This window comes from Falco cherrug, chromosome 8, assembly GCF_023634085.1.
Source record: "Falco cherrug isolate bFalChe1 chromosome 8, bFalChe1.pri, whole genome shotgun sequence".
Classification (NCBI taxonomy): domain Eukaryota; kingdom Metazoa; phylum Chordata; class Aves; order Falconiformes; family Falconidae; genus Falco; species Falco cherrug.
Window position 1 is genome coordinate 55,568,996 of NC_073704.1, and position 12,201 is coordinate 55,581,196.

The following is a 12,201-nucleotide window of genomic DNA, read 5'->3' on the forward strand; positions in this document are numbered from 1 at the left end:
TGGGGACAAGCTGCTGGCACAGTGGGTACTGGGGAGAGGGCAGGGTAGAGCATACCTCCAGTGGGAGACGCGCTCACACCACTCGAATCACCCCAGCTAATCTGGTGACAGACCTGACCTATATATGGGGCAAGGGAGGCGGCCCGTCTGTGGCAGCAGATGGTGTCTTAAAGAGCCTGGGCTGGGGGAGGCTTTGGTTCTGCCGGTCCCTGGCTCTCTTGAGGGACGTGATGGGCTGCCTGCTGGCTGCAGAGTAGATGGGTTCAGCCTGAGTAGCCCCCACAGGTAGAGCTTTCTAAGGCTGCTGCCTGGCACGTGGGGTTCCTGCTTACGTGGCGTGTCACAGATCCCTTGTCCTGGCCTAGAAGCACTGACCAGTGCTGCTGTCCATGGCCAGCCTTGCTGTAGCACCAGAGAGGGTGTCACTTGGGCTCCTCACATGGCCCTTCCAGGCAGAGCTCCGAGGCTGGGGCAGTGTGATGTTGGTGGCGGTGTGTGTGGCTGTGGTCCTGAGACGGCACAGGGCAGGTGTGGGCTGAGCCGCTTCCATGTGCTCTAACCCTGCGGCTGGATGTGCCTCATGGATGCGCGTGGATGTCCTCACAGGAGCTGGCTAGGCGGGCTCAGCACGGCTGTATATGGCGTGGCTGGACGTGGCTCTGCCACAGAAACAGTCCAGCCTGACTGGGCGGGGAGCATGACCAGTGCCTCACTGGTAAGCCATGCTCCATTGATGGCTTCTCCTGATGCTGTCCTGAGGACATCAATAGCTGCTGGCCATGGAGGAGCTGGTGATGCTGGAGCGGGTCCGAAGGGAGTGTCTGCACTGATCTCCACCATCTGTGGCCTCTGCCTGCTGTCGGTGCTCTGCCCAGGATCAGACTGTGTCCTGGCAGCCTTGTAAAGGTGCGGTGCTGCCTCTGCCTGCAAACAGTGACAAGGTCAAAGTGCAGAGTGCTGTTTTCCTCCTCTTCCCTCTAGTCCCCAGCTCTTGAAGCGAAGAGGCCATAGTGGAGCAGACCTTGAGGGGTGATCATTCAGATCTGAGCTGATGATTCACACCTTTGGCTGTTTCCTTCAAACGTGTTTGTCTGAGCACATGGCTCTGACCCTGTCATAGGGGTCTGCCATGCTGCTTTCTAGTCCTGTGTGTCCCCTGCCATGGGGACAGAAGCAGCTGGCTGTGGTGCCGTTGACAGCTGTGGCAGAAGGAGCTTGCCCCAGGATGCTCCATGTCCCAGGGGGTCCTCGAGGCTGGTGCAGTTCGTCCTGTGCACTGGGATTCAGAGGTGAGAGCTGGTGAACTGGCCTTGAGAGGGGCCTGGAGGGGGCTGGGGCAAAACTGAATCCAACCGCTCGTTGCAATGATGAGCCTACTGAATCATTAAATCATTGCCACCGCTCTGAGGTTTCCTTTGAAAGGGGTGATGTTACAAATTAATCAGCTCCCTTTTGGTTGTCAGCACTTTAAAGCCCAGCTGTCAGGGGAGGGCTGGTTTACAGGCATTACATCAGGGCTGCCGGGTGGCTGACTCGCCTACCTGGGAATTTCTAAGTGTGCCTTGTAACCCGGGGAAGTTTGGCTTGGCTGCAGCATCAGGCTCTCAGCAGAGCCGCCGCGATGCGCTCTCTGGAGCACGGAGGTTTGACTGGTGCGGCCGGGGGCATGCGGGGGGCCGGCGGCACAGCCTCCCCGTGGCAGCGGCCAGCCGGGCGGCTTGCTCAGCAGACCTGCAGGCGGTGCTCCGAGGAGTTGCTGCTCCTTGTTGAGCCGAGGGGAGAGAGCTGGAGGCTTTTCTGAAGGAAAAGGGGCTTTTCCGGTGCCTGGAAGCTGGAACTGGGTAGAGATGCCCGGGGGGAGCCGCGTGTGCCCGGCAGGCCGCCGGTGCGGGCACAGGGCTCGGTCTTTGGGAGCCGGAGGGGAGCGGCTTCTCCATCCTGCCGCCCCTGCCCGGGAGGGCGGCGGGGAGCCCCATGCTCCTGCCGTCGCCTCCCCCCGCCCGGGCCTTCCGCCCACCTGGCAGCCAGAGCGCGGTGCCGGGGGCCGGCCGGGAGCGCACGGCGCTGCCGGCCCGCCGGACTCACGTAGCTGCCAGCCCGTGGGGCCGGGAGCGGCGGGCGAGGCGCCCTCGGCGCGGCCCCGCAGAGCCCGTCGCGGCGGGGTGCGGCGGCGCGGCCGGTACCGGGCCCGGGCCGTTGCTAGGACACGGCCCGCGGAGCCCGGCGCTGCCCCGCGTGGCGGCCCGGCCCCGCGCCTCCAAGATGGCTGCGGAGCGTGACACGCCTGGTCACGTGGGGCGCGCGCGCGCCGCACCGCTTCCCCCCCCCCCCCCCCTCCCCCCCCCCCGCCCGCCGCGCGCGCCCCCGGGGCCTCCGAGTGTTGTGACTCTTGTCCGGTGCGTCCCGCCGCCGCCGGTTCTTAAAGGGGCAGGCACCCCCCCTGCGCCCCATCCCGCCCCGGCCCGGCGGCGGCTGCCCTGGCCCGCCGTGGCCGCCCGGCCGCCCCGCGCCGCGGAAAACAAAGAGGCACCGGAAACAGCGGCGGCGGAGAGGGGGCCGGCCCGGCGGGGGGCGGGAGGCGGGAGGGAGGGCCGGCGGCGGGCGGGCGGAGGGGCAGGCCCGGGCCCGGCGTCGGCGAACAAAGAGCGGCGGGAGGGGGCGGGGGTGCCGCAGCGGCACCGGAGCGGCGGCCCAGGCCATCGGTGCAGGTAGGTGCGGGCGGGGGGGCAGGGGGGAGCGGGGGCCGCTCCCCGGACCCCCGGCGGCACCTGCCCCGGGCAACGGTGGCGGCGGCGGCGGGGCCCGGCGGCCGCCTTTGTTATTGCTTTTGTTTGGCGCCGAGCACATGGCCCCGGAGCGGCCGCTCTTAAAGCCACAGCTCCGCGCCCGGCACCAGCACCGGCGGGGCTCCGCTGCCGCGGCGGGGGGCGCGGGCTGCCGGCCGGGCGGCGCACCCCCGGGGCTGAAGGCTGGGGTGCGCTCCTGGGGTGCTGCGAGGTGGGGTGCCCCGCCGGGGCGCTCCGGGATGTGCCGCCCGCCCCGCCGCCGTCCCCGAGACCCCAGGGGCTGGGCTGGGGTTTGGGGTCGGGGTCGGCGGGGCGGCTTCCGAAGAGGCTGCCGGTGTGGTGGGGCCAGGGGTGACCCCGCTCCCGGGGGGAGTTGGCGGCGTTCGCGATGGGAACGGCGGGGAAGGGGCTGCGGGGGAGTCCGGGGTGCCGGGACGGAGCCGGTGACGGGTGGCACGGTGGTCGCGGGACCCCCGGAGAGGCGACGGCGGGCGGGCGGCTCCCCCGGCAGCCCCGGAGCCCGGCGCTGCCCGAGCAGATGGCACCGGGCGTGAGCGCTGGCGCGCTGCTAACTTTGTTCTCGGCGGGGCCCGGGAGCCGCCTCGCCCCCCGCCCCACCGAGGGGCTGCGGGGCCCGGGGTCCCCTTTGCTGCGGGGCGGCGGTGGCCTCCGCAGGGTCACGGTGACCCTGCCCGGGGTGGTCGCTGGCTCCCAGCCACGGGTGTGCGGGAGGGAGCCGGGTGTGCCTGCGTGGGACAGGAGGGTGGGTGCCTTGGGCGGGGGTTCCCGGTTGTGGCAGGGACGGGGGGCCATGCCAGCCCTGCGCCCCTCGGTCACCGCTGTCCCGGTGACTTGGGGACATCCTGCCTGCGGGAGATGTGTCCTGGGAGCCAGGGCAGCCGCCCTGCTCCGGGGGTCCTGCCACCAGGTGAGCCCCTGCGTGGATTTAGTGTCCCTGTGTGGAGGCGCTCCCTGTCCCCGAGCCCATCGCTGGGGTGTCTCGGCTGGAAGGTGCCCGTCAGGTCACGCGGGGCCTTTGTACCGCGTGTGCTCGGAACTGGAAGCAGCAACACCTCGGGGAGACTCCTGGGGAGCGGGGTTAGACCTGGGCCCCTGCGGCAGCCTGGTTCGCAGCCCCCCGGCAGGGTGCCTGGCACCTGGCACGAGGCTTGGGGACAGCATAAAACACCCGTGGGGCAAACCCCTGTCCTTGAGCACGGCCCCTTCCCCAGCGGCAGCCACAGACAGGCTCCTGGGGGGGGCCTCAGCTTGTGGCTTTTGGTTGTTAGTTTTTTGGGTTTTTTTTTTTTCTTTTTCCCCTGAAACAGAGAGTAATTTGCTTTCAGCACTCAGAACGGTATAGAGATGGGGGTGAGGTTAAGAAGAGACTGGTGTGTGGCACAGGGCTTGCCCCAGTGACTTCCCGCAGGAGTTGGTGATGCCTGTCACCCCAGGTGTGATATTGTAGCTTCGCTCTGCTGGTGTGAGACACCCCACCACCATCACCCATCTTCTCCTGGGGCTGAGCAGTGCTCCCTGGGCTCGGGGTGCCCTTCACGGCCCCAGCGTGCCTCTGCTATGAGCATGGAGGAGGAGAAGGGTTGCAGAAGGATCTGTGTTGGGCGGGTGCACCACCAGCCTGCAGGCAAGCTGGATTTAAGGGCACGTGGGGTGCAGTGCCAAGGCCATGGCTACTCCCACTTGCTGGCCTTGGCTGTGGAGGCCGAGGGAGGCTGGCAGAGGAGCCTGCTGGGCAGTGGGAGGGTGCCCAGTGGAGGCCTCTCGGAGGGGGTTTGGACCCACATGGAGCCAGGGAAAGGCCCCTTTGGGACCAGGGGAACCAGAGCCTGGGGAAAAAGTAGCCCTGTGTGCAGATACCTCCTCTGCAAAGTTCCAAGCTTCACTGGGGCTGTGCGGCTGAACTGTGTGGTGGGAGGGGGGCTCTGGCGTGGGGACACCACCCTGGGTGCAGGAAGGGAGGTGGGGCAGGGTCCGCATGGGCTGTGTTCCCACTGACCCCCCTCCCTGCCTGTGGAGGTGGATGGCAGAGTGGAGCTGCCTGCCCGGCTTCAGCTGCAGCCCACGCGTGTCCCCCTCCCCACGGGGATGTGCAGTTTCGCCCTGTGTGTAGCAGGGAGTTGACACACACAGACTGAGCCAGAGCAGGGCCATGAGCTGCCGTGTCCCCTGCCAGTCCCCCGTGCCTGTCACCGGGGCAGCAGCATTGGTCCAGAGTAGGATGTGAAGGAGCCCGGCAAGAGAGAGCAGCCCCTAGAGCAGCACTGGAGCCTGTCTCGGCCAAGGACACACTGGACCACCCCCCGGTTCAGGCTCCCTGTTGGCCAGTGAGCAGCCTGGGGTGCTGCCGCAGCCACGGGGCCCTTCGCTGCTTGCTTTTTTTCTCTGTGCCAAAAACAAGTGCTTCTCTCTCATTTGGTGTCTGTGTCTTCCATGGGGAGGTGGCTCTGGCCATGCAGTGGAGGGACAGTAACTGGGCAACTGTGGGGGGTGAATGGGCTCTTCCTAGCCCCCGCTGCCCCCCCCTCAGGGACGCATTCGGCTCCAGGAGGGGGGGTGGGCACAGGTCTAGGTCCCAGAGCAGCAAGAGCTCCAGTCATTTGCATTACCATCCCTGAGGGGAGGGAGCAGCAGGCTGAGCTGTGCAGGGACAGTGGCTCTGGGGTGGCTCAGTCACTTGTGTGGTGTGGGTGGCAGGGCTCCCAGTGCGGAGGGGGCAGGAGCAGGAGCCAGGTGGGCTGCATCCCCCTCAGCTTGTCCACGTGTGCAGTGGCTGCCCCAGCGTTGCCCTGTGCCTCTGTTCCCTTTCCTCTTCCCAAAGCAGGTGGTGGGGAAGTGGGCGGGGGGGGGGGGGTTGCTGCTCGGACCTGGGGTGTGGGGAGGATCTGGGGCTTCTGCAGCCCTGCACAGCCCCAGGGGTCAGAGTGCTGTGACCCGCTGTCCTTCTCGCAGCATCCAAGGTGCTGGTGTCTTGCCCTACCTGGAGCCTGAGGTCCCGTGTGCCCATCCGCCTCCCGACGTCACCAATGCGACCATGGGAACTGGCAGTGAATAGGCGGCCGCCCTCTGCCCCTTTTAACCAGCGCCGTTTCTCGGGGGGACCCTGCAGCAGCCCCGACCATCTCCAGCGAAGGTACGGGGTGCAGGGTGGTGCAACGCCCTGTCACCCATGGTGTGTGGGCACGGTTCCGTGGTCCTGCTGCAGCAAGGCAGCGGCTCCTGGGGGGGCCTGGGGGGAGATGGCGGCAGGGAAGCACGTCCACCTGGCCCAGCCGATGGGTCCCCAGGGAGCTGGGGTCCCTTTTATCCCTTTTGTGCTGAGGACATGGCGAGGGGGGCATGTGCAGGGTGAGCAGAGGAGCTTTTTGGAGCTCCACAAGCAGACGAGGAGCCTGGCCTGGCACAACGCCCTGAGCATCTTGCTCCGGCAGCCGGGCTGGCACTGACCTGCCCACAGCCACCCTGCCCGGGGCTGTGGTGCCCCTGGCCAGGGGGTCACTCCTGCTCTGTTTCTCTCCTGCGGTGGCCCCACAGCCCCCCTGCCAGGCGTCAGTGGGGACGACGCGACCGACCTCTGGCAACTCTGCTGGGCCAGGATGAGCCCCAGCTGCACCCTGCCTTCCCCCAGCAGCCGCACATCCCTGTAGATGAGCCCCGTGCCTACGCTCTCCCCAGCACGCCGCCACGAATGCTTCACCCAGCCGCTCACCCACCCCACCAGAACCCATTCATGGTGGATCTGCATGACCAGGTAGGTGCCGTAGCCCTCAGCCCCAGTGCTAAGGGGAGACCTTATGGTGACTCCACGCTGGTGTCTGGGGCAGCGGTCCTAAGACATGTCCCTGGGTCCCCTCTGACCAGTTGATTGCTGCTGGGAACACCCAACCCTGAGGCTGCTGGTGCTCTTGCCTGCTGAGCACTTAAACTCTGGGGTCCCCCTGCCACCTTGGGTGTGCCCAGGGCGGTCCCTGCTCCCAGGGGCTGGGGACAGTCCCCTCTTAGGGTTGTTCATATCAGAATGGTCACCATCATCTGCGGTGGCAGTCCTGGGTTAGAGGCTGTGCCAGCCTGTCTGTGGGGAGCAAAGAGGGGTCCAAAACCCACCTCAAACCCAGGCTGCACTCAGCCCCTCTCCTCTGGCCACACCCGTGGAACGGAGGTGCCGGGTGGTTGTGTCCCAGCGCTGGGTGCTCAGCGCCCTGCTGCCACCCCGCTGGGATGGGGACAGCTCAGTTGGATCTGTACCCTGACTGTGCCTTTGGCCCCTTGTCCTCAGGTGCACCAGGGACCTGTCCCTCTCTCCTATACGGTTACCACCGTCACGACGCAAGGCTTCCCCATCCACGCCGGCCAGCACATCCCTGGGTGCAGCACCCAGCAGCTCCCAGCATGCTCAGTGATGTTCAGTGGACAGCACTACCCGCTCTGCTGCCTCCCGCCCCCGGTGAGTCATGGCAGGGGACACCCACAGGGGATCTCTGGGGCCAGCCTGGCCTGTGGTGCCTGGAGGTTGTGTGGGTACCCAGCCGGGGCACAGGGTCTGTTGGAGGCCCTGGGGAGGGGGCAGGTGTGTAGCCATGCCCACAGCAGGTGTCTGACCCCTGTTTTTCTCTCTCACCCCCACAGCTGATCCAGGCATGTGCCATGCAACAGCTTCCCGTCTCCTACCAGACGTTCCCCCCCATCATCTCCAGCGACCACTACATCCTGCACCCTCCGCCGCCGCCAGTGCCCCCACACCAGCCGCCCCACATGGCCCCCCTGGGGCAGTTTGTACCTCTCCAAGCCCAGCATCCGCGCATGGTGAGTTGGGGTGGGGGTGCAGGCTGGGGACACTCCGTACCCTGTGGCCCAACGAAGACCACCTTGGGGTCTTCTGCAGTCCCTGTGGGTCTCAGCTGGGGGTGATGGGTGGGATGCCCAGGGTGCCTTTATCCTGCTAGTGTCGGGGGCGGGGGGGTGTAATTTGGGACGCCCCTCCCAGCCTGTTTCCCCTACAGCCTCTGCAGAGGATAGACAATGACGTGGACCTGCGAGGGGAGCAGCACCCCATCGCGGGCTTCACGTACCCCCCGTCCCACCACGCTCCCACGCTGTCCCCCTCTGTGCCGCTGCATTACCTCCCCCACGACCCACTGCACCAAGAACTGCCATTTGGCGTGGTGAGTCCCTGTCTTGTGGAGGGGTGAGGGGGACACATCATGGGGCTGGCACAGCTCTGAGTGCCCCATCTCTCCCTGCAGCCATACCCCCACATGATGCCCCGGCGGCTGAACACCCAGCGGTACCGGCTGCAGCAGGCGCTGCCCCCCCCGCCCCCCCCGCCGCCGCCCCCCCCGTACTACCCGAGCTTCCTGCCCTACTTCCTGTGAGTACTGGGGTGAGGGTACGGTGGGATGTGTGGGGTGGGGGTGACGCTGCGGATGGGGACGCGGCAGCCCGGCCTCTGCACAGGTGACTCCATCCCCCTAGGGATGCCAGGGTGGAGGTTGGGTTTTGCCGCCCCACGCTGACCACCCCGTCCTTCCCTGCCAGCTCTATGCTTCCTGTGTCGCCAACAGCCGTGGGGCCCACGATCAGCCTAGACCTGGACGTGGATGATGTGGAGATGGAGAATTACGAGGTGTGTCAGCTCTGCTTCCTGCGGGGTGATGGGACGGCGGAGCTGGGGAAGGTTGGGGATGGCTCTGCCAGGGTGGGTGCTGTGCCGGGGCACGAGCTGAGCTGAGCCGGCCTCTGCGTCTCCTTCAGGCGCTGCTGAACCTGGCCGAGCGGCTGGGGGAGGCCAAGCCGCGGGGACTCACCAAAGCAGACATCGAGCACCTCCCGTCCTACCGCTTCAACCCTGAGAGCCACCAGTCTGAGCAGACCCTGTGAGTGAGCCGAGGGCACAGATGGGGTGTCTGGTGGGGGAGCATGGGTGTGCCTGGCAGGGGGCTGGGGGCCGGGGCCGTGTGGCAGGGACATACTGATGGCTGCCTCCCCCAGGTGCGTCGTGTGCTTCAGCGACTTCGAGGCCCGGCAGCTTCTCCGCGTCCTGCCCTGCAACCACGAGTTCCACGCTAAGTGTGTCGACAAATGGTTAAAGGTACTGCCTGTGCTTCTCGGGTGCTGCGGGTGCAGATAGCTGCCTTTCGGCTGGCCTTGGTGCCATGGGGTGCCTGCTCACTTGCCCCTGTCTCTCCCTCCTCACCCGCAGGCAAACCGCACGTGCCCCATCTGCCGGGCAGACGCGTCGGAGGTGCAGCGGGAGGCGGACTGAGGCTGGCAGGCGCTGTGCCGCACAATTCGTTAGAGGATGAGGACACGCCGGGCCAGGGGCGGGGGCCGCTGCCCGCTGCTAGGGCCTGACCCTGCGCTTACCCCTCCTCCCCAAAGCCTCTCCTCGGATGTGGTGAGCATTGAGCAGTCCGGGCTCCCGGCCAGCCCTCCTCCTCCCCGCCGGGGCACGGACTCGACCGGACGCCTGCCCGCTGCGCTCCCAGGGCCCCGAATCGTGTTGTGCTGGAGGCGGGAGGCACGTGGCCGTGCCCTCCCGTGCTCCAAAGACGCTGTTGTTCCTCCATCACTTTCCAGGTCTTTGTACTCTGCTAGGGAATTAGTGTTTTTTCCCTTTGTCACTCACTTTTTTTGGTTTTTTGTGGTAGGGTTCCCTCCCCTCCACCTCCGTTTCCTTTTCCATCACGTTTTTTGGTTCTGTGGCCGTTTGACCCAGTGATGTGCGGGCGGCTCCTCCCCTCGGCATTGCTTGCGGAGGATGCGGGGAGGAGAGAGGAGGGAGCGCTGCAGGTTTGGTGCCGGCAGCACCCTGAGCCGGGCAGCCGGAGGAGGTGGCTGGCAGAGCGTGGCCAAGGTGGGACACCAGCAGCCCCGCAGCGTGGCCGGAGCAGGAACGCCTCCAGCCCCGCTCCCGCACGCAGCCCGGCGCAGCCCCTCTCCCACCTCAGCTGCCCCGGGGAGCCCCGGAGGGTCCTGGCTGATTGGGGTCTTTCGCCGGTGGGAGGCCGGTGCTGGCACGGCCCCGGCCCCTCTCCCTGTTCATTCCCCATGGCCGGCCAGCACAGCGACCGGGACTGGGCCTGTGTGGCATCCCGCGAGGCAGCCAGGGCCTGGGGCAGGGGGGGACCTGGCAGCCGTGGGCATGCCGTGTCCCCAGCGTGCCGCCTGGCCCCGGCTCCCGCTGTTGTTTCTCTGTCCCACCGCCATAAATCAAAATGGCCCCACGCCCCCGTCCTGCTGGCTGGACGGCACGGCATGCTGGGCAGCGGGGGCCGTCTGGGCTGCGGTGGGTGCCCCCGGCCCCGCAGCAAGGGGGGGTGTTTATCTGTAACCTCATGGTGTATTTTCAGTGCTGCCCCGGCTGGCGCGGGGGGAGCTGTGAGTAGCCCCTGCCGCCGTATCCTCCCGGCCGCACGGGGCTGGCCGGGCGGGTGCCCCGTTGGTGCAGGCCCGGGGAGAGAAGCCACCGTCGCCCGGCTCCAGCAATCCCGCGTGGCCGTTGTTTTGCATGATTAATTAGCGAGGAGGGTGACGGGAGGCGGTGGCAGGCGGTGGCGGAGGGTAGCGGTGAGAGGCCCACCCTCCCCTCGCGGTGCGCGTTGCCGACGCCTGGGAGCCTCCGAGCGCGGACGCCAGCCCTATGTAAATGTTCACAAATATGCATGCATGTCTGACCAGCTTGGAACGTGGTCTTGGCTACGTCTAGCCGGCTGTGGGGTGAGGGGGGGTGGGGAGAGGGGTTTTCGTGCTCAGCTGATACTGCCATGCACTGTACTGCACATGTCCGCAACGCCACAGCAGGACCGTGAGACTTTCAGGGCCGTCCCCGTGGGGTCTGCGCCCCTCCGAGCGGGAGGCGGCGGCATGGGGGGCGCCCGCGGTGGCGGCGTGTGCAAGGGGACGGGGTGGGAAGGGGGGGCCGCTCCCCGCGGGGCGGGGGGCAGGCGGTGGGGCTGGCCCCCGGCATGGCCTTGGCCGCCTCGTCGGGGCTGGGTGTGAGGCGAGGGGCTGCGCCCAGCAGGTGGGTGGGCGGGACGGTTCTCCCTGCGCTGCCACGCCATAGGCCCGGGGAGCGGTGCCCGTCACTGCGCCGCTGAGGTAGGCCTGCTCCTGATTGGCAGAGGGCTGCGCGCCGCCTCCGCCAATCGCAGGCCACTCGCAGCACACTGGTGGGCTGGGCCCAGTCTCTACCCAGCCAGTCAGCTGCGCGGGGTCAGCGAGCGGCGTGTCGCTATTGGCTGGCTCCCCCTTGCCTCCCTTTTCCCAGCCTCCCCGGCGGCCGCCCTCCGGTGCAAAATGTTGAGGCCGAGGGCCCTGGCCCGGCACCACCAGCTCCGCCGTGGCGTGGGCGCTGGCACCGCTGGGCTCGGTGCCCCTTGGGCAGGACCCCGGCCCCCTCCCCGTCCCTCACTCAGTGACAGATAACCAAAGGAGTCCCCGTGCCGCGCGGCGGCCTCGCGCCCCCGGAGACGCCCCCCTCCTCCCCTCCCGCCCTCGCGGTGCCCAGGGAGCCAGGAAAGCCTTACGGTCCTTTGACGGCGACTCGAAAGCTCACAGCTCGTGTGCTGCAGAATTTATTCCAATGAGCAGCTAAAAGTATCATTTAAAAAAAAATAACAAAAAGAAAAAATTACAAAAAAAAATACTAAAAAACAATTATTTAGGGTGTTTGTGATTGCTGACTGCGCTGTAGATACCACTGTTTACCAATGATTTCCTGTGGTGGGATAGTGGACTGTTTACTGTTCTATTATACCAGTCCCCGGGCCCTCCGGTGGGACCCCCGCGGCCCCCGCGGCTCCCCGGAAGGTGCTAGGACGTGTGTTCTGTGTTAGAAAGTTTTTATATATATATATATATATATAAATATATATATATAATTTTTTTTGCTCTGTTACTTGCACATTTTACAGTTACCTCATTTTTCCCATGTATGTATTTGAAAAAAGGCTAATATATAGAAAAAAAAAGGTTCTTAAAGCTCTAAAAGTGTTTGTTTTTTTTCCATTCCATTGGAATCATATTGGTTTTGTAGCATTTAACATAACTAGTATGTTGTATTATATATATGTGTATTATACTGATTGAAATTTTTAACAGATTTGTACTTTTTTTAAAATGAAAGTTGCTAGTTCTGCTTGACCAAGTAGTGCAATCATTATTTTTTTTAATGTTGTGGCTGATTTTGAGAGGGATATTCACTAATAAATGTATGATGTATACCAACACGCTGTGCCCCGGCTCTTGTCTCGGCCGTGGCTTGAGGGGGGCTGGGGGAGCCCGGCCCAGCCCTGCAGGGTCCCCCGGGGCGGCGGAGGCCAGGCCAACATGGTGGTCAGGGATGGGGGTCCCGAGGCAGTCACCGAGCAGGTGGAGGGAGGGTGCAGAGCCCCCCAGA

At 65.6% G+C, this 12,201-nt stretch overlaps 1 protein-coding gene across 1 annotated transcript; it reads left to right on the forward strand.

The window, feature by feature from the left end:
* Window positions 1–1,295: 1,295 nt before the first annotated feature.
* On the forward strand, window positions 1,296–12,031 carry RNF44 (ring finger protein 44). The gene is given in 12 exon segments (XM_055718849.1): window positions 1,296–2,475; window positions 2,477–2,708; window positions 5,757–5,937; window positions 6,339–6,555; window positions 7,081–7,248; window positions 7,431–7,607; window positions 7,805–7,966; window positions 8,048–8,172; window positions 8,340–8,427; window positions 8,556–8,677; window positions 8,793–8,892; window positions 9,004–12,031. Coding segments are annotated over 12 exon segments (2,136 nt in total). The 5' UTR covers window positions 1,296–1,974; the 3' UTR covers window positions 9,067–12,031.
* The last annotated feature ends 170 nt before the right edge of the window (window positions 12,032–12,201 follow it).